The 21,717-nt window shown below is 39.1% G+C and overlaps 1 protein-coding gene across 1 annotated transcript in view; it reads right to left on the reverse strand.

The window, feature by feature from the left end:
- Positions 1–21,717, reverse strand: part of LAMA1 (laminin subunit alpha 1) — a 143,066-nt gene that overhangs the window by 107,186 nt on the left and 14,163 nt on the right. The window contains exons 2-3 of the mRNA XM_054723880.1: positions 13,991–14,161; positions 13,263–13,375 (exon numbers count right to left, since the gene is read on the reverse strand). Of these exons, the coding sequence (XP_054579855.1) occupies positions 13,263–13,375; positions 13,991–14,161 (284 nt within the window). The remainder of the gene's footprint in view (positions 1–13,262; positions 13,376–13,990; positions 14,162–21,717) is intronic.

Below are 21,717 nucleotides of genomic sequence, written 5' to 3' on the forward strand. Positions count from 1 at the left end.
AACCACTCACCCCTCATTCCTCCAAAAGAAGAAGTGATAGCCAATTAGTAAAATTTTAATTTCTTAAGTCTAGAAAATTATAAAACCAAATTTAATGTTTTCCATGATTCAGGCGTAAAATGAGAAACCCAGAGGGTGCTCTCTGTACATTATTTTCACTGCATTATTTACAATGAATAATGTGAATATATTCTTTGGATTTCTCACATCATTAGTATGGAATAATGATTAGGAAACATTTATAAAATTCACAAATCTCATATAAGGTATTACTATCAGATTTTTAGTCACTTTCCCCAAGTACAATAGTTATTCTCCTGATAACTGACACCTCTAAAAATATTTAGTTAATTCAATTTTTGTCCCTTTTGTTATAATACAACTTGAAAATTCTGTCCTGCTATTCAAATATCTAAAATCATGTTACAAAGTAATATAACTACCTCAGTAGAGATTAATAATCATAGCATAATTTATACATGTAAAGATAATAAACAAGAACAAACATTGTTTAAGAATCTGAATTCAACCCAGTGATCCAAAATATATAAACAACATAGTGATATAATGTAACTAAATAATATGTATTATACCTGAATAAATGATTTACTGAATGAATGAATTAATGAATTATCTGCTATTCAATTGGCACAGAACTAAAAACGAAAGAAAATTTTAATCTCCATACTGCTGAGGGTTTTGGTTGTGAGACACACATTTTCACTTATGTTAGTGAGTATATAAATTGAACAATACAAGGGGGCAAAAGTAGGTTAACAACAATATTAATACAATTATTAATAAATTAATACTAATACAATAATAAACTCTGTGTTCCATGTACTGACAACTGTAAGCCTACTTCTGTCAGCCTTTTTTTTTTTTTATTCACCAACCTATTTTCTTTTTTTAAAGAAAAAAAAAATTTTTATTAATTTCAGAGAGGAAGAGAGAGGAGGGGAGAGAGAGAAACAAACAATGAGAGAGAATCATTGATCGGCTGCCTCCTGCATGCCCCTTACTGGGGATCAAGCCACAACCCAGGCATGTGCCCTGACCTGGAATCAAACCCTGGACCCTTCAGTCCCCAGGCCAATGCTCTATCCACTGAGCCAAACTAGCTAGGGCTATTTTTATTGATTGATTGATTGATTGATTGATTGATTTGAGAGAAAGAAACACCGATTTGTAGTTCCACTTATTTACTCATTCATTGGTTGATTCTTGCTCTAATCTACTGAGCTTCCTGGCCAGGGCCTATGGCACCTTTATTTATAAAAGGCAAAAAAACTGTAGCAACTATTGGGTAAATAAGTTCTAGAGATATAATGCACAATACACTCAATAATTCTGTATTAGAAACTCCAAAGAGATTAAGAGACTAGACCTTAATTATTCTAAACACAAAAAAGAAATGACAATCATTTGACATGATAGAGATGTTAGCTAGTGCTACTGTAGTAATTATATTGTAATATATAAGTGCATCAAGCCAACAAATTGTACATTACAAACTTACACAACATTACATGGCAATTATATTTCAATAAGAAAATAAATACAATAGGCACTGAAAAAAGAACTAAAATAACCTAAACAACCTAACAAGGGCATGAATAAACAAATTTTGATATATTCATGAGGTGCAATACTACTCAGAAATAAAACAAAACACCAATAAAATTAACAACGAATGACTCTCATAGACATAATGCTAAGAGAAAGAAGTCAAACACAATAAAGAGACATCATTTTTATTCCATTCATATGATGTTAAATAACAGGCAAAGCTAATCTAAACTGAAAAAAATATTCAGAACAGTAGTTCATCTTGCAAAGAGGAATATTGTAGAGCTGTGAAAATGTTCTGCATCCTGACAAGGCTTTGGTTTACACCTATCTGTATGTATCAAAACTCATCCAACTATACCCTTAAGATGCATGAATTTCACTGTATGTAAATTGCATCTCAATGAAAAGGAAAAATAAAAGAAACATTTATTGCAGGACTGGGCGAAGTATTTTAGCTCCCAAACATGCCTTTCCCGTGCTGCTCTCTCCTGTGCACCTTCCTCATTCTCTGCTCCCTTTGAGTTCTTCCTTTGGGTTGTCTCCCTGTCCGCTAAGCTACCCCTCCTATACATGTCCTCCTTCCATGTGTTCTCAACCCCTGCACATCCTACAGCACCAAGACTGAGCAGTCTGTGTACTTGCCCATTTCCCCCAGGAGACCAAAGCTCCCGAGGGCCAGGGTCAGCCCTAGATACTAGATAACAACTGAAGTGACAGTGATAAAAACCAACATATAGCCCCTGGCCAGTGTGGCTTAGTTGGCTGGAGTGTTGTCCCTTGCACCTGAAGGTCACAGGTTCTATTGCAGAAGACAACCAATTGATGTGTCTCTTTCATATCAATTTCTCTCTCTCTCTCTCTCTCTCTCTCTCTCTCTCTCTCTCTCTCTCCCTTTCTCTCTCTCTCCCTCTCTCTCTCTCTCTCTCTTCCTCCCTTCTTCCCTCTCTGGAATCAATTAAAATAAATAAAATAAATTTAAAAATTTAAAAAACAACTCAACATATATAAGGAACATATGTGTACTTTTTCTGTATTAAGGGCCTTCCTTGGATGTCATCGCTGTCTTATTCATGAACAAATCCTGAGACCTCAGAACCCAATAATCAGAGATCATGAATTATTAATATATTCAGTGCTCTCAGATATGATGGAATGCATCAAAAGTTAATTCCTGATTGTCAGAATTGCAAATGATTTTTTAAAAAACGTTTTTCCTTATATTTTTCTGTATTTTTAAAAGGCTTTACTTTTATATCAGAACAAAGGAATTTTCTGTATAGAAAAAAGGTCAACTGAAGGCATTAAAAACAAAGAGCTTTTGAGGTATAGCTGAGGTATTCATAAGCTACTTTGTTTTTTTATTTATTACAGCTTTCTTTTTAAAGATGAAGGTTGTTACAATTTGAGTAGATTACTAAGTAAAAAGCAAAAAAAAAAAAAAAAAGCAAATGCTGGAATGAATTCCAACAGCACTGTAATTATCAAAGAAATATTTCTTTGGAAATTACAACTTATCTTTTTTTTTTAGCTTCAATATAACAGGAAGAAATAATTATTTCAGAATGGACCTCCCCTTCTTTCCATAAATACACAAAAAGCTTTATTTTGAAGCCAAAACAGTCGGGGATCTGAAAGTATATTTTTACAGAATCTTGAAAACGATTTTCCCTAATCCCCCAGAATTCTTTCCAAGGCCCAGTTTAAGAACTGATGAGTAAGACATACTGTAACAGTATGGCGATTCAAAACAGAAAGAGGAAAAAAAGGGGGGAAAGTTTGGTAAACTAAATTGTGTCAAATGGAGAAATGGTTTGGTAAACCACCATTGCTAATACACAAGTGATAAGGTTTGAAAATAAAGCTTGTCAAGAAATGAAACCCCATATAGTTCATAAAGCCTGGCCTCCGTTACTCTCATTTATTCAGCTCACTTGTCACTAACACCAAACAATTTAAGGTACAATATCTGTACCCCATCTCTGGTCCCCATTTGATCCTATAGCTCTGTCACCTAAAGGTGTGGCACCTGAAAGATAAGCTGTGGGAGGCTGCCAGGAGAGACCTTTTCAAAGTCAGAGGCCGTGGTAGCTTCAGGGCTCAAATTCTTTACCCGCCTCCCGGCGACGGCCAGGGTTGCTTCATGTGTCCTCCATGTGAATCTCTGCTGACTTCAGTGACTGGGTGGCCCATAGAGCACAGGGGAAGGGGCATGTGACCCTGGAGGCTAACTCTACAGGGGACACAACTTCTGCCTCTTTCCCTGGAACGTTCATGCCGGAGTCCTGAACTGTCTTAGAACCAACCTGCCTTAATGCCGCCATGCTGTGAGGAGGCCAGTAGCCCACGTGGAGGGCCACCCAGAGCAATCCTGGGACCACATGAAGAGCGAGCCTGACCAGGCCCCAGCTGCCCAAGCACCCTCCCCTGATGCCTAGACCCCCCCCCCCCCCCGCAGCTTCACCACTGTCCCTACCCCAATCTCCCCCAGCACCCCCTTCCCAGCTGCTCCATCTCCAGCCCCCTGGGACTGCAGCCTTAGACTCGCCCACTCAATCAAGCCTTTCCTAAAATCTTGACCCACAGAAACCTAGATAGATATAAAATGAATGTTGTTGTTTTAAGCCATAAAGGTCTGCAGTGATTTTTTTAAAATATATTTTATTGATTTTTTACAGAGAGGAAGAGAGAGGGATAGAGAGTTAGGAACATCGATGAGAGAGAAACATCGATCAGCTGCCTCTTGCACATCCCCTACTGGGTATGTGCCCGCAACCAAGGTACATGCCCTTGACCAGAATCGAACCTGGGACCCGTGAGTCCGCAGGCCGACGCTCTATCCACTGAGCCAAACCAGTTTCGGCTGCAGCGATTTCTTACACAGAAATAAACAACTAGAAGAGAAGCTGTATATGAGAAAATAAAATGAGATGATTAAAATGTGAAATATGTATCTGAGAATAGCAGAGAACAGGACAAAGTAGAAAAAAAATGTCCGAAGGACAAGAACTTAGTGTTGATTACTTCCAAACGGTAATGAAGAGCTTAAGATTTCTTCTAATCTATTCATTTTGCCAAACGAATTAAAAAAAAAACACAACTTAATATTTCAAATTGGTTGAGACTAGTATTCAGTAATAGAAAACTGAAAGGGAATCATTTTAAATAAACATGAGTGCACAGTAGGAGGAATTTCTACCAGTTTCCAGGAAGGGTCTCTGCCTGACCTTTTTAAAGAAACAGCCAAGACTCATTTGTAATGAGAAGCTCCAATTTACATGCAATTCTTGTTCTAAAAAGCTTTCAAGATTTTCAGCCTTAAAAAATGTGCCTGTTCTTTTCTTATTTACCCTGTCATTGTGCTTACCAAACACTCTCCGTTGGATAGTACAATAATAAACCTCAATCTAGTTCTGGTCAATATTTCAGAAATTTGGGGGGAAAAAACAACAGACATTCAAATTAATGAGGTTTTATAAAACCCAGCAAACAAGCAGCTCTTGTCTGGGGGTTTGCATGAAACAAAGGCCCCTCTGTGATTATGTTCCCACAACAAAGTGCTGCTTCCTAATTAAACCTACACAGAAAACAAAGCAGTTCTTCAAAAGGCAGTTTTATTTTCAATGCCTTAGGAAACGTTTCCTTTTCTATGAAATTTATTTAGTCTTCTAAAGGAACATTACAAATTTTCACTCACACATCTGACCACTCCTAGTAAAATTTTCAGGTTTAACCTTTTTTTAAAGGAGAACGCAAAAACTGATTCATTTTCCTGTTTCTTGGCCAAAAGCACATTAGGTATCACCCAGATCTACCAGTAACAGCAAACGCATGAACAAGTGTTAAAACTCTGCCTCAATGGAGGGGGAAAGGACCCTTTGAGCCACAAAGCAACCTGGGCAAAGAGAATAAGGGGAGGGGCTTGGAAGGAATCTTAACACTCCCAAATCAGGAGGAAATTGTAAGAGCTCCTGCCGTTTTTCCTATAAAATCATAATTCAAGGGGAAACAATGATAGGAAACCAGGAATAAATGAGGTGAGACTGTCACATAGTATAGAAGGAACCAGGGGTCCTGATTTTAAATCGCAGCTTCGTACACATATATAGATTCTACATGCTATACATAGGTTATATCTATATCTATCTATCTATATATCTATATATATATATATATATATATATATATATATATATATATATAAGAGAGAGAGAGAGAGAGAGAGAGAAAGGAAATATGCAAATTAGACCATGACGCCGTAACGGTAAGGTGACCAGGCCCTCGAACCTCAGTAAGTCCTTCCCTTGACAAGTTCCTTAGCTCTCTGTTTTAGTTTTGTCATTTGTCAAAAGGAGATCATAATAGGACTAAGTTCATAGGGGAGTTTGACGATTCAATGATATAACACCAATCATGTACTGAGCACAAGGTCTGGCCTGCATTAAGCATGCAATAAATGATACCGCAGCATTACTGAATGCACAGAAAAAAGCATGCAAAAGTCTAACAGTAAAATGCTGATATTATCAAGGATTGCTTCAGAGTGAAGGGAAAGGATTGTAAGTTTTTCTACCCCTTTACACTTATTGTACCTTCTATGTATTTTTCTACAATTATCCCATTTTACTTTTCTAACATGACAAAAAAAAATAGAATTGACTTATGAATTTACTTTCCCAAAATCTGCTTAATTGCACTTCTTGCCTAACCCTATTAGCTAACTTCTATTAGATTATAGGAAGGTTTTGTTTAAAGTTTTTCTTGGTGAAAGCTGAAGATCTCTGGGACTTCTCAGTCATCTGTGGATTACAAACATGACAGGGAGAAAGGAAACATTTGCTTAGCATGAGGAATTTGTCAGCGGCCCTCCTTCTCAATGCTACAGCATTCTATCTGTAAACTAGGAAAACACGGCACCTACTACACTTTATACATCTCCCGCACACTGTACAACCCAAAACAATAATAAATACATACATGCATACATAAATGGAACTGCTAACACTTTTTCTCCACCACCACTGTCCTTCTTAAAGTCACAGTACCAAGGTGTCACCCTATGGCAGGCTCTCAGCTAAGATCCAAGAACACCTGGTTTGTCAATGCATCAGAAGGCAGTGCATGATTTCACCACAAGAATTCTAAATTTTGCACTTTCATCCCAAGGTTTATCTAAAAACTTAATACAAGCATATTCAAGATTGGTATATATATGAAATGAAAGTCCTTTGTAACAAAATTCTGCTCCAGGATTTTAAAGCTGCATCTCTGTTTTTCTTTCATTGCCCATGTACAAGTAACCACCTACTGAGAAGATAGTATTTGTATGGATTGCCAAGCAAATCTACCTTTTAAACTGTTTTGTGGGGCTTTGAGTGGACGTACTAGCAGGAGGCTGAAATACTAGAGAAGGCAGGGGGGCTGGAGGAGGGAGGCAGGGGGCTGGAGAAGGAAGGCAGGGGGGCTGGAGGTGGGAGGCAGGGAGGCTGGAGGAGGGAGGTAGGGAGGCTGGAGGAGGGAGGCAGGGAGGCTGTAGGAGGGAGGTAGGGAGGCTGGAGGAGGGAGGCAGGGGGGCTAGAGAAGGAAGGCAGGGGGCTGGAGGAGGGAGGCAGGGGGCTGGAGAAGGGAGGCAGGGGGGCTGGAGAAGGGAGGCAGGGAGGCTGGAGGAGGGAGGCAGGGAGGCTGGAGGAGAGAGGCAGAGGGGCTGGGAGAGGTATTGCTCCTCTCTGTGTACCTGCTGTTCTGCTGGTGCCCTTCACCCTGGCTACAGCATTTGACTGCAGTCTCCAGCCTCCCAGCACTCCCCATATGAGCCTCCTCATTACCAGTCAGAGGTAAACATTCTCTTCCAAGCCTGTAGGTGCAAATAACCCCAATCACCTCCCTAAGTGCCTCCTCAGCCCTTACTATCTCAGCACTATCCTGGTACGCCCTTTCCACTTCTCCAACACTATTTAACCAGTTCCTCACACAGATATGTTCCTTTAAATACCTGGTATGGTTTCTGCTTCCCTAACTGGACCCTGGGTGATACATAACAGCATGTATTTCATATATATTAACTTTTTAAAATTGTAGTAAAATATACATAACACAAAAATTACCATTTTAGCCATTTTTAATGGCACAGTTCAGTGGCATTAAGTAATTCACATTGTTGTGCAACCATCACCACCATCCACCTCCAGAACTTTTTCATCTTCCCAAACTGAAACTCTGCACCCAGCCTATCTAATAAAGATGGAATATGCTAATTGACTGTCATTCCCTCACAAAGATGGAGGCACCCACAGCCAATAAGTAGGAAATATGTTAATTGACTGCCATGCCCTCAAAGATGGCGGCGCCCACAGCCACAAGATGGCGGTGCCCTGGCCCCTCAGACCCACCATGGTGGCTGGTATACAGCACGGCTGGGCCCACCCCTGGTGGGTCTGGCCTCTCCGAGTGCCTGCCTCCAGAGTCCCCCAGTCCCTTCAGCCCCCCCAGCTGCCCAGGGCCAGCCCAAGGTGCAGGCAAGCCTCAGATGTCAGCTCCCTAGGCCACCCAGGGCTGGCCCGAGGCACAGGTAAGCCTCAGATGGCGGCTGCCCAGCCGCCCAGGGCCGCCCGAGGCTCAGGTAACCAGGGCTGGCCGAGGCTTGCACTGCCAGCAGTGGCAGCAGCAGAGGTGTGATGGGGGTATCTCCTTCTCCTGATCATCGGTCGCCTCCTGCGCCTGAGGGCTCCTGGACTGTGAGAGGGGGCAGGCCGGGCTAAGGGACCCCCCTCCGGTGCATGAATTTTCATGCACTGGGCCTCTAGTGAAACAATAACTCCTCGTCCCTCCTTCCCCATGTGTTGCATGTATCAGAATTTGCTTCCTTCTTAAGGCAGAACAATATTCCATCCTATGCATATGCCATATTCCGTTTACCCATTTGCTGTTGGACACTTGGGTTACTTCCACCTTTTAGCTATTGTGAATAGTGCTGCTATGAATATAGCTGTGAAATATCTCTTTGAATTCCTGCTTCCAATTTCTTTGAGAATATACCTAGAAGTGGAAATGCCAGGTCACATGGAAATTCTATGTTTACTTTTTGGAAACAGTTCACCACAGCATTGCATCACTTTACATTCCTACCAGCAAAGCATGAGGGGCAATTTCTCTTCACCCCCCCATCCCTTATTTTCTGTTTTCAATTTTTTACAATAGCCATGTTAATGAGTATGAAGTGGTATCTCATTGTGGTTTTAACTTTCATTTCCCTAATGAGTAAAGATGTTGAGCATCTGTCACCCGCCCAGTGTATTAAACTTTTAAAGTAGTGTGTCTCAAACTGGAAATCCTTGGGGTCTTTTATCGAGAAACTTTACCATAAAGTGTACCTAGTAATAGAATTACCGGGGCCTGAAACAATGTTGACAATTATACAATTCAAGATCCATCAAATGTGCAAGCTCTCTTTCTCTTGGAAGAATTTCTTTAAAATTCTAAGTTGTCACAAAAGGTCCCTGGCTCACGCTCGTGGTGTAGTGCTATACTAAAGAAACTAACACAAGTATGTTAGTTTTATGTTTGTTATTTTTCTTAAAACAAAAATACCACATTCAATACCTATAGATTTTCATAAAAGTAAGGTATTACTAAGTATCTAAGTGTTAATTCTAAAATGTTGTGAGTCAATGTAAAAAATAAATAGTAGGCACTATTTTGAAGAAGTAAATAAATCAAATCATTCCTCTTGTAATATGTTACTAAAGCAAACACTCTGTAGTTAAATCTTATTGCAAACCATACAACATTTATAGACTTTCTGATAACACCACTTTTTATTTTCTTCAGTTTATCTTTCAGGTAGCCAGACATCATACACAGAGGCTAAAAAATGTCATAATTTCAATGGGATGATCAGCTAGAGAACCAAGAACAGGATCCATGTCTTCAGCATAGCCAACACAGAATGAAAGTGACTAAATTGGTCATGAAACCTCAAGAGCTGACATGGTATTAAAGGACATTGAACACATTTATAATATGAAGTTGTTATGACTCCTAATTAAAGTCTATAATTTTACTTTAGAAACCTATACTTTAGTTTACATTTTTACAGGAATGTGACAAAGAAGTCAAAAGGCTTGTTTATTGATTGTCATCTTTTAATCAGGCTGCAAACAAAAAAGAGGAGGGGAATGTGAAAAAGCATTTATTAGCGTCGCAATGATTCACTCAGTGCCTCAACTCTGCCAATGCCTGGGCATGCAAGAGTGAACCAGGCAACCCTCAAGAAATATTAACAGGGAAAGGAGAGGAGAGGAGAGGAGAGGAGAGGAGAGGAGAGGAGAGGAGAGGAGAGGAGAGGAGAGGAGGGGAGGGGAGGGGAGGGAGAGGGAGGGGAGGGAGAGGGGAGGGAGAGGAGAGGAGAGGAGAGGAGAGGAGAGGAGAGGAGAGGAGAGGAGAGGAGAGGAGAGGAGAGGAGAGGAGGAAGAGGAGAGGAGAGGAGGAAGAGGAGAGGAGAGGAGGAAGAGGAGAGGAGAGGAGAGGAGAGGAAGAAGACAGCTGTGGCCTCTGCCTTAGAGAGGTATATAATCCAGAAATTAACTAGTACCTGCCTAATGGCTGGCTTGCCAGAGAAACATGCAGATTTGACAACAGGAAAAAGTCATCAGAAGGTGTAGCCATGCTCTAGATTGGACTGTCAGTGAGACCTGAAAACAAGGGTGTGATGTGGGAGAAAAAGGAGATAACTTTATAAGGGAGAGATCTGGCTGTAAATACCTATATAGGATTCAAATATAGTCTCATTACAACAGAGACAACCAAGCTGGGGTGCAACAGAAGTAGCCATTTACCTGGAATTTTGAGTCTTTAGAGCTGAGTTTAATTTGTAGGAAATAGAGGGTATAAGGAACAAGTTAACAAAACCATGATGAAACAATCTGACAGACACAGAATGTGGGCTATTCTACGAGACTATTAGCCTAGTGTAGTCTGTTTAAAAAGTCAGTATAATTTTAAAAATTTGGAGGATAATTCAGATTAGAAGAAATTTAAGAAGCACAACAATCAAATGCAATGCATGTTTCTTACTGGATCCTGGTTTGGAAAAAAAAAAAAAAAACACCTATAAAAGACAATGGTGTCTAAATTAGGAAAATTGGGTACAGATGTAAAAATAGTTATTAGCTAATTACTGTTCATTTTGTTAGAGTTGCTAATGGCATGGTGCCTATTCAGAACAAATGTCTTATTTTTAGAAGATTCAAAAAATACTGTATTGGCACAATGTCACAATGACTGCATTTAACTTAAAAAGTGTACAGCAAGCTGAAACAAACAAAACAATGTTGAAAAATCCCTGAGCCTCAAGGGAGGGTATATGCATATCACAGTAATATGCTTCCTACACAATTAAATATATCCATAATAAAAAGGCTCAATAAACAAATACATCTGAGAAAGTTTTGCTCAACTGTAAGCATAATGCACTTTAAAAAAAATGAAAGCACAGCAGAGATTTTTGCATTGTGTAAAAGGTAAAGAAATTACTGAGCACTAATTATTTTAAACAATCTTAATTTATAAGCTTATCTTAAAACACTAGAAATTACCTAGCAGTTTATAACTGTATGCACAGCTGACCCTTGAAAAGCATGGGTTTTAATTCAATAAATTCCTGTAGTGTTTTCGGCTCCTGGTTGGGAATCTGTAGGTGCAGAGTGCCCCTAACTCACTCCTATGTTATTCAAGGGTCAACTGCACATGCCTGTTTTTAAAATATGCCTTAAAGACCTAAAACTGATACTCCTGTGGTATTTCTCAAGCTGACGCAATTCAACTTAAAGCAAAAGGTTTCTCTTTGGGATGAAGTCAAGCGTGACATGTTGCAAGACAAAGGACAGTCTAAGATGCATTTGAAGTTAATACATAAAATGTCCAGCAGTTTCTTTGGCCAAACTCATGTAACACCACATTTCTGATGAAAATGATTACACTTTGTCCCTTAAAAAAGAAAAATAAATTGAAAACGTGAAGGGAAAATCAAACTCTCCTGCAGAAGCATCCTTCCGACTGAAATAAAAACAAAATCCAGGGTGGCCTGGCCAGTGTGGCTCAGTTGGTCCCAAGCACTGAGAGGTCACTGGTTCAATTCTGATCAGGCACATGCCTGAGTTGTGGGCTCAATCCCCAGTAGGGGGTGGAAGGAGACAGCTGGTCAATGTTTCTCTCTTATCAATGTTTTCTTTCTCTCAAATCAATAAAAATGCATTTAAAACAACAACAATAAAACAAAGTCCATGGCAAAAATGGAGTTCCTTTATCTATTTTTCTCTAGGTGGGCTTGAAAATATTAAAGCATGACATTAATTCAGGACATATGGCTGAAAAGCATCAGAAATGTTATTTTACTTACATAATACTAGGAACCTAAACTTGGGAAAATGTCTTCTGAGCTGTACATGTTGGTCATTACCTTATTTACTGTTATAAGAGATAAAAGTTCCTTGCACATAAATATACACAGAATTGCTGTGTCTTCTCCTTAAAATCTTGCACATTTTAAAACTACTACCTATTCAAAGAATTGTAATAACTCGTCATTAACTCTCCAAAATTCCTATTACAGTTCTACAGTGCACATTGCAACTATTTGTCTCAACTGACATTTTACATGATATTGAAGAGTTCTAACAAAAGAGAATTGGATGGAAATAAATAAGAATATCACGCAACGAGTTTTCTTGAGAACTGAAATCAAATTGTGACCATAGCTGCCATCTCTCTTTTTCATCCCTTGATTCAGATAATTGTTTCCCATTTCCAGAAATTTGGGTACAACCAGGGCCCATGCCATATTTTTCTCCATTCTACTGCATGGCCTTGAAGCAGATCCAGAGGATGCAAGTGTGGCCTGAACCAATTATACCTTTTCAGGTGAATCAGAAAGAGATTGGAAATCTATGTGCTGAGTGAATGAAGTCTTACCCAAAAGCAGTTGTCTTTCCCAACTCAAGCCTAAGGCTTGCTCACAGAAGTACTGGACAATTCTACCTTACTCATGGCTCTCACAGACAGCATGACAAGGGTGAGGCATGGTCAAGAGGTTTAACACTATTCTCTTTTGTTTCCAAACCTTATTTTCTACAGTAACTTGGCACAGTGATAATCCATATATATACGCCTAAGCGACCAAACGCAGCCCCGATTTGGGGGGAAGGGGGACAGCCAGCCAACCTCCCATGGTCCCTCCCCCCCAGCCAGCCAACCCTGATTGCCCCAATAGGGACTGGGCAAGATGGCCCCAATTGGCCCCAATTGCTGGCTATGCCAAGGGACCCCACCTGTGCATGAATTTGTGCACCAGGCCTCTAGTAGCAAGATAATAAGCTTGAACGGCAGAAAATGCATGGATGTGTCTGTCGACATCTAGTACACAGTCTGACATAGGCTCCTGAATGAATGAGGGTGCCCTGCTGACACAGCCTCTAAGAACATCAAACCCCACTGAAAGAATTTCACTCATTTTCTCAAAGATTCCTGGAAATGAAAAATGTGTCAAGCAATGGTAACATGGACTACTTCTGTTTATCACTTAACTTCACCTTATGGAAAAACAGTGAGAACAGAAAGTAAACATGGTTAGAAATAAGGCAGACTTTCCCAAAGGTAGCAACCCATAGACATTCTTCAACAGTTCTTGCCTTACCTACCTGTCTTAAGTCCAAAGTGATTGTGACCCAGTGATATTCTCTCCCATTTTGAATACTGGGACTTTGCCACCAGTTATTGGTGCCATCTATCGCATTTGATATTGGATGGCGTTCTGTTAAAAGAAAATAGAAACATAACACCCTCTAGATCCATCCATGTTGTCACAAATAGCATGATTTCATTATTTTTATGGCTGAGTAATATTCCATTGTATATATGTACCACATCATCTTTATCCATTTGTCTATCGATGGGCACTTAGGTTGCTTCTAAGTCTTAACTGTTGCAAATAATGCTGCAATGAATGTAGGGGTGCATATGTCTTTTTAAATTAGTGTTCGGGGTTTCTTCAGATAAATACACAAAAGTGGAACTTCTGGGTCAAAAGTAAGGGCATCCATTTTCCACCCATGTTTTTCCAGTTCTATTTTTTAATTTTTTTAGGAACCTTCATACTATTTTCTATAGTGGCTGAAACTAATATAATATTTCATGTCAACTGTAATTAAACCATAAATTTATAAAAAATAAAAATATAAAAGGAGTAAAAATATGCATACCTCTCAGTTTTGGTTTAAAATTTTTAACTTCTAAACTGTATGCTAGTGGAAATGAATAGCCGTGAAAGTCAACACAGTGCTCATGGTTTCCTAATAAAAGTCTTCATAATCATCTCAAAACATGTAAATTCCCATGGGTACTTCCAAGCAGAAGGAGCAACACTTGCCTTTGGGGTTGGCACTGTTGCCATCGCAGATCCGGCACTGGGGGTTCCGCACAGGTCGACCGGGCACGTGCTCCACGAGTTTGCAGAACATCTCAGGCCCCTTCTCACCGCAGGTGGCGTTGGTGATGATGTGAGCATTGCTGGCAAGATTGAGAATGGCAGGAAACAGGCCTGCACGTGAAAATTCACCAAATCAGTTCAGCCACTTGAAATAGAAAAGGATAGGATTACTTCATCTCACTTTTCAGGTGAATCAGAAAGAGATTGGAAATCTATGTGCTGAGTGAATGAAGTCTTACCCAAAAGCAGTTATATCATGGTTTCATTTATATGAAATTCTAGGACAAGACAAACTCATCTATGAGAAGAAACTCTGCCCAGCAGTGGCAGAGGGTGGGGATTTACTATGAAGGGGCACCAAGGGAACTTTCTGAGGTAATAAAAATCATACGATGCTGTTGTGAAAAATCATAGAATGCATGAGATTTGAGTGGATTGGTATGTTCCACTATATGTAAATTTTACCTCAAACAATTTTAAAAAGTCATAAAAATGTTGGTGGTTGTAAATGCTGAACAGTTTAGGAGTAAAGTGTACTCACTTTGAAATGCACCGAAAAATAAGCTGGAATGATGGCTGGGGAGAGATGGTTACAGGGACAGACAGGTAACAAAGAAAGTGGAGTAAAATGCTCATTGTAGACTCTCAGTGGGAAGATAGATGTTCACGGTACAGTTCTTTCTGCTTTTCTGATGCAAATTTTTCATGAAATGTTGGGAAAATAGATTTTAAGAAGTTTCAAATGATCCACTGCACATATATGCCAATGAGATTCAAACACCTTTCACTTAAAAGAAGGGCACCCATTTCCTACCCATGTTGCTCCATTTGCCTCTGCAAGCACTTACAAGGTCTCTCCTCTCATTACCGAGGATACTTTTCTCTCTCCTCTTTCTTTCTGGCCTGCTTTCTTTGGTGAATAAAACTTGAGAGCACAAAGATCTATTTTTTCCAAATTCTCTTCAATTCAGTATTAATCTTTGCCTTTGTACAGTTCTTTTGTCTCCAGTGAATTTTATCTTTAAGCAGCTGGTCCAAATTATTCAGAAAACAATTTTTCGATGACTGTGAGGAAAATAACTCCATTAGGTTCTTTAGAGATTTGACTTTATCTTGGGATGAGAGGATAATAGCAGTGAGATTCTATGACCCAGACAGCACATGTACACGATGTTGAAGAGGCTTCTACATGAAATGGTATCATGAATGGAGAGAGAGTATTGAGAGGTGGGGTCTTAGCTAAGTGGGGTTTTCCTAATTTACTAGAAGTTGATCTTCAAAGATAATCCTTTCTTTATAAAGAATAATAGAGTCGATGTTATTTCTGAAATATTTCCTTTCCAGTAATATAGAAGGAATTCATGTCTTTGACTTTTATTTTTTTAGGTACTGCTTAATCTTTTCAATAATCTTTATTATAAACATTTTAATAATTTACTTTATAAAATAAAAATGATTATTCTTGTAAGAGTTGCTACATTTAAAGACTTACCATGCATCTACCTAAAAAAGTAACTCTTTTTTTCATTTTTATCATATTCCTTTAAAGGGATTTGTTTTTTAATCAAAAAGGCTTTATGAGGAAACAGATGAACCTTTATCTTTAATTATGCAGTTCCCCAAATTAACATTATTTTTAATCCTCACGTGAGGACATGCTTAGAGGGAGGGAGAGGAGGAGGAGAAAGAGAAAGAGAAAAAAAGAGAGAGAAACATCAATGTGAAAGAGAAACATCGATCAGTTGCCTTTTATATGTGACTGGGGATCGAACCACAACCTGGGTATGTGCCCTGACTGGGAATTGAACAGGCAACCTTTCAGTGCACAGGACAATGCTCAACCAACTGAGCCACTCCAGCTGGGCCCAAATTATTATTTTTATCAATCATTAGTTAGACACTTACACTTTATGGAATGATCTACTTCTTGAAGTGACATGTAATTCTTGGGAATGATACTTAAATGGCAGAAGGAGCTGATATTTATTGTTCAATACTGAGATAAATATTAGTTTTCTCCATCATTTATGACCATAACATTCTAGTTATCTGGTTCGAATGTATCTTATGAGTTAACAATTGTAAATACAATATGGTTTTAAACTGTGGTGTTTTATCCAAATACCTAAATGATGTTTTCCTGGCTCTGAAGCACATGTATGCATTTAAATTTGCAGTACAATCAACTCTCTCCATTCCCTTCCACAGGCTAGTCAAGCGAGGAAGAGAAGCCAAGGTCACAGGCACTGATTTAACAATGCATTTTTCTATCAACAAACACTTCACCAGATAACTTAACAAATGCTCCCACTTGTTCTTTATTCTCCCCTCTAGTTGCTCCACATTAAGAGAACTGCCCACTTTCTGCCCAGGGCTTCCTCCCATTCAGGAGACCTTGAGTTACTGGGAGGAGTGGGGGTGAAGGGGGTGGGGCAGTCTTGAGGGCACCCTGCTCCCTGTACTCTGCTGATGCTCTGAATCCCTGAGAAAAGGAAGGTCAAACCTTGTGGACATAAAAACAGTATCTCAGTTGTACTAATCAGCATCAGGTAGTTCTTGCCCTAGAAAGTCTGTAAAGAACTTCCACATTCCCTTACCTTGCTGGTATTCTAAGTATGCTTTTTAATTAAAAATAAAAGATAAATTCCTTTGTCAGCATGGCTGTGTAAAAAAAGAACTTTAAATAATTAATTTCAAAAATATATCCTGGTTACCTTTCCCTAAAATTAAATAAATCTTTCTTCTCAGATATACTAGTATTTGAATAAAAACTATTCACTAAAAATTATTCCATATATATACATTTACTCATAGTTATAGAATAATTATTATTCCTGGTTGCATATGACCACATCTATGAGAAGATGAAAGAAAGTTAGAAATATGTACTGGAGAAAACATGTTTTAAAAAGAATTCTTTTCAAAAGTCCCCCAGGTTGCTGAATCATTTCAAAGACAACCGAAATATTTCAATTAAAGGGAAACTATGTGAGCTTCCAGTAGGAGGAAGGATGGGAAATCAAAGGGTGAGAAAGGACACTGGGATCAAGAACCTACCAAGAACAAAAGTTTGATTTTACACGTAAAAATCAAAGGCAGGAGGAGGGCTGTCGCAGGACACATGTGACAAGTTTTACCATTACTTAGCTGTCACTTAATAAATTAGACGACACATTTTTGTTGAGAGACATTATTTACTTTAGTTACTAGTAGTATTACTGGAATACTAATTTGCCTTTTGCCCCCATTCAGGGTACACAATGGAATCATTTTTCTATCCCTGAATTTAACTGGTAGCTAAAGACTTTATAAGGCCAAACTCCATGGAGCATGAAATAAATTCCACCTCATTCACCAGTATCTTTTTTTTTTAAATCCTTTCTTCATAGCCTGAATACATTTGGTTTTCTTAAATACATTTCAGGAACACATTAATCTGCTGGAAATTCCTTTATTACTGTTAGATGAAAAATTGCCACGAAGCTGACAAAAATGCTACTACACACAATTACCAAAGATTTCAGCTGAGAGACTTTGATAGTTGAATAATTCATTTTTAGAGGTTTCTGGGTTTTTCCCAGTAGAAAATCTTTCCGCCACCTTAAAAGAGAGTATGTACAATGCTGACTAGCCCTGAGGCTCAGAGCACCTTCTTTATCAATGTTTCTGAAATGATTCAGGGCTAGTGGCTCAGGGCCTTAACGATGTATTTGTGTGCAAGAGAAGCAAGAGTTTTTTCTAATGAATTGTTTTCTATTTTGGAAAAAAAAAAAACACAAGTTCTACAAAATGTTATTTGCCTAATCCATAATCATTGTGATATTATGGGGTAAAAGTGACTTGCAATTCTTAGTTAAAGGATCTGTGGTGATATTTCAGGTCATTTTTTTCTCAGCATGAAATTAAAGATTATGAATATTTTATAAGATTGAATAATAAAAGTGGCTTCTGGTGTCAGGAGGTTTTGTTCTGAAAAACAGTCAAAGCTACTTGTTCAATCCATGAAGAAATTTGAAAAAATAGGAATTTAAAGTTTCTGAATTGAGAAAATAGTGACTTTTTTTAAAAAAATACATTTTATTGATTTTTTACAGAGAGGAAGGGAGAGGGATAGAGAGCTAGAAACATCGATGAGAGAGTAACATCGATCAGCTGCCTCCTGCACACCCCCCACTGGGGATGTGCCCACAACCAAGGTACATGCCCCGACCGGAATCGAACCCGGAACCCCCCAGTCCGCAGGCCAACGCTCTATCCACTGAGCCAAACCAGTTTCGGCAGAAAATAGTGACTTTTAAAAAACATTCAAATTCTCCCCCTCCCCCCATATATACACCTTTCACTTCCCTAATCTCACCCACTTATCATGTAAATTTCTATAAATTGATTAGGGAAGACTGCTATTACAAATAAACTATCCTGTTTCCAGAACTCTCTTTGAAATATGGTATCACCTTATTGACTACAAAAGCAGCACCCCAAACAGCTACAAATGACATTAGTTAGTGAGAAATCCTAGAAACATTTAATACTGTTCCAGAATATAACATCAAAGTATTCTAAAAATATAGTTTAGGTATTCTAATGACATAATTTTCTAATAGTTAAGGTATTCTAATAATATTTCAGGTATTCTAATGACATAAATTTTTAAAGGATGTATGAATTCACATTTAGTAACATATTCATATGTCATAAAAAGCGGGTAAGAACGTTGTATTAAGTTCAATAAATTTTTTGCCCAGACAATGTGGCTCAGGGGTTGAGTGTCGACCTATGAACCAGGAAGTAAAAGGTGTATATATGGTCTAAAATCCTTATATGGCTCCTCTTTGCTCTTCAAATAGATTTCAGTTTCCTTCCTCTGCACCTTTCACATATCTCTTCATTCCCTACTCATCCTTCAAGCCCAGGTCTTCCCTGAACTCCAGGCTAATATAAATGTTCTTCTTTTGTCCCGCCTTACATCAGCATGCCCTCTCCCTGCACTTACCATTTACACAGAGATCATTAACTTGCTGACCAGTCTCCCCCCAATTCCTCTCCCCTCACTATCCTTCTCCAAAAAATATAAACAACTTTCTATTAGCATGTGATGTTTCATACAACCTTGATCCTAAGCCGAAGGACCCTCAGAGGCTGGCTGTGCTTCCCATCTAAGCTTATGGCAATAGCCTTTTCTGGATTCTTGCTTACTCCTCAGTGATAAAAACAACACAGTTGGCCCCAAATGGAGTTACTCCTATTAAATCCCAGGTCGCCAAACCAAAACTTAATTACAGTTTCTAGCTCTCCCAGAAAGGGAATCTTAAACCGGTCATGCAGGAATTGCCTGATCAGCACTAGTCAGGTAATCTGCGGGTAGACCCTTGCCATCCTCTAAAACAGTGGTTCTCAACCTTTCTAATGCTGCGACCCTTTAATACAGTTTCTCATGTTGTGGTGACCCCCAACCATAAACCCCCAACCAGGCGACCCTGCCAGCGGGAATCGCTGCTGTAGAGCCTAAGACCATTGGAAAACACAGATATTTACATTACGATTCATAACAGTAGCCAAATTAGTTATGAAGTAGCAACGAAAATAATTTCATGGTTGGGGGTCACCACAACATGAGGAACTGTATTAAAGGGTCGCGGCATTAGAAAGATTGAGAACCACTGCCATATAAGGACCCAAAATGGCCAAACAGAGCTCTTTGGAGAAGTCTCTACCCTTTTTTCCCTCCCCTCAAAAAAGCCTGAATATTCCTCCCCCTTGTTGAATGCCCTGTCCTTTGATTAAATGGGCTTCAATAAAAGAAATAAATCCCAAGCAAAAGAGGCTGCTCTGTTGGTGGAGTAGCCCAGTCTCTGTCTCACTGCTTCACTAATAAACTCCCTTTCATTTTCAGCTCTATGCTGGCTCCTTTTGGAATTCTTTCCTGCAAAAGCCAAGAACCCACAATGTGTCAGTGACCTTCGGGTCCCCGAATCCTGGGAACACCTGCATCACTTTTACTTCTGATTGATCAGCAACTGATAGCAACTCCTTACAACAAGTGGTTCCTTACTCCTCTGCTCCTTTCCCACGAGAAACCTCAGCCAAACACTTTGTCACAACAGGAGTACAATATTTAAAGAAACTCTATTTCATGTAACATAATAAATTAAAAATCATTTTAATCACTACTAAATGAACTTGTTTTGTATATCAAATACCGGTATCCTCAGTGTTTAAATAATAACACATCAAAGCTAAGGTTGAAATACATGGAAGTCTTGCTTGTTTATTATGAAACAAACAGGGCTTTCATTTCCAGTGAGAATTACTCAAATGTTACCACATAGTTATTTTATTTCTCAAATAAAGAAAAATCTAACACTTGGGAGGGTTTTAAGTGAGGGTGGCTTGAGTCTCCTGCAGACATGGAGCTCTTCAGCCCCACAGAAGCACTAACTAGAGTATGCCTGCTCTCATCCCCTCCTTCCCACCCCCCACAAAAGCAAATACTCAGTTTCTGGACTAAACCAACTTAATCATTGATGGCTGTTAGTAAAAGAAAAGCCTTCTAGAGATTCCAAGGCCCTTTCCAGCACAGTGAAAAGGCGATGGGGCGGGGGGGGGGGGGGTGGCGGGAAGGGAGACAGAGAAGGAGAGAGAGGGAGAGAAAGAAAGACCCTCACACAAACAGTGAGAAAAAGTCAAATCCAAATTCCTGAGAGTTTGACCTTTAACACAGTTTTTATTTTTCTCACATGGGAAAACGAAGAGAAGATTAATCTCTGAAAAACCAGAGGGGTTGGTGAGTGAAAGACCTTAGCAGGGTTTTGCTAGACTTCCATTTCCATAGCAATGGGCTCAAGGTGTCCTTGACAAAGACAGAGACAGAGTTTTCACTGTAAGATAAAAAAAGCCTATGAGCAAGCAAGGCACAAACACTGTCTGTAGAAAACAGGGCCTTATCAGGGTTCACCTACTCCTCCCACAAAGGCTTGTTTAATACTTGTATTCCATGACACTGCAGTTTTTAATTCAGCATAGAAGTTCTGTTGCAGAGAAAAATATAATTCATTCATCATGCAGTGTTTTCTTTTGTTGCCAAAAAATTTAAATGGTTATTGAAGCGTAATGATTTAAATAATTCTACCTGATCGAAATCATAATTGCACACAGATAAAACACAAAAGCAGCTTGAAGTTCGCATATATTTTTAAATGTTATATCCTTTCCATTGCCTGAAAGGCACTGCCCCTCCGCACTCCTCCCAAGTCCCTACAGCAGTGAACTCCTCTTAAAGGAAAGTCCAAAAGCAAGGACAACATTGACACTGAACATCACCAGCCCTGTTGAGTTATGAAGTTTCATGACATTTTATCATTTATAACCTTTGTACTGTTTATATCATATTTGAAATACCTAAAAACATCAATTCAACACACTCATCAGCCCAAACACTTCCAAAGACCATCAATTTTCCCACAAATCCTTCAAGGTCTCAGTTATTTCTTCACCTTTCTTTCCTCTGCCCCTTCTGTGCTCTATTGTATAGATTTTACTTGCTTATGCTTTGAAACATTGACATCCCTATTTAGGAATATGCCCAGGGCTGCTTCATGAGTGTGCATGACCAGTAGTCGCCCTTGGCTTAATGCTCTGCTGAAACCATCTTGAAATTGTTCATAATT

Source organism: Eptesicus fuscus, chromosome 12 (assembly GCF_027574615.1).
Source record: "Eptesicus fuscus isolate TK198812 chromosome 12, DD_ASM_mEF_20220401, whole genome shotgun sequence".
NCBI classification, from domain to species: domain Eukaryota; kingdom Metazoa; phylum Chordata; class Mammalia; order Chiroptera; family Vespertilionidae; genus Eptesicus; species Eptesicus fuscus.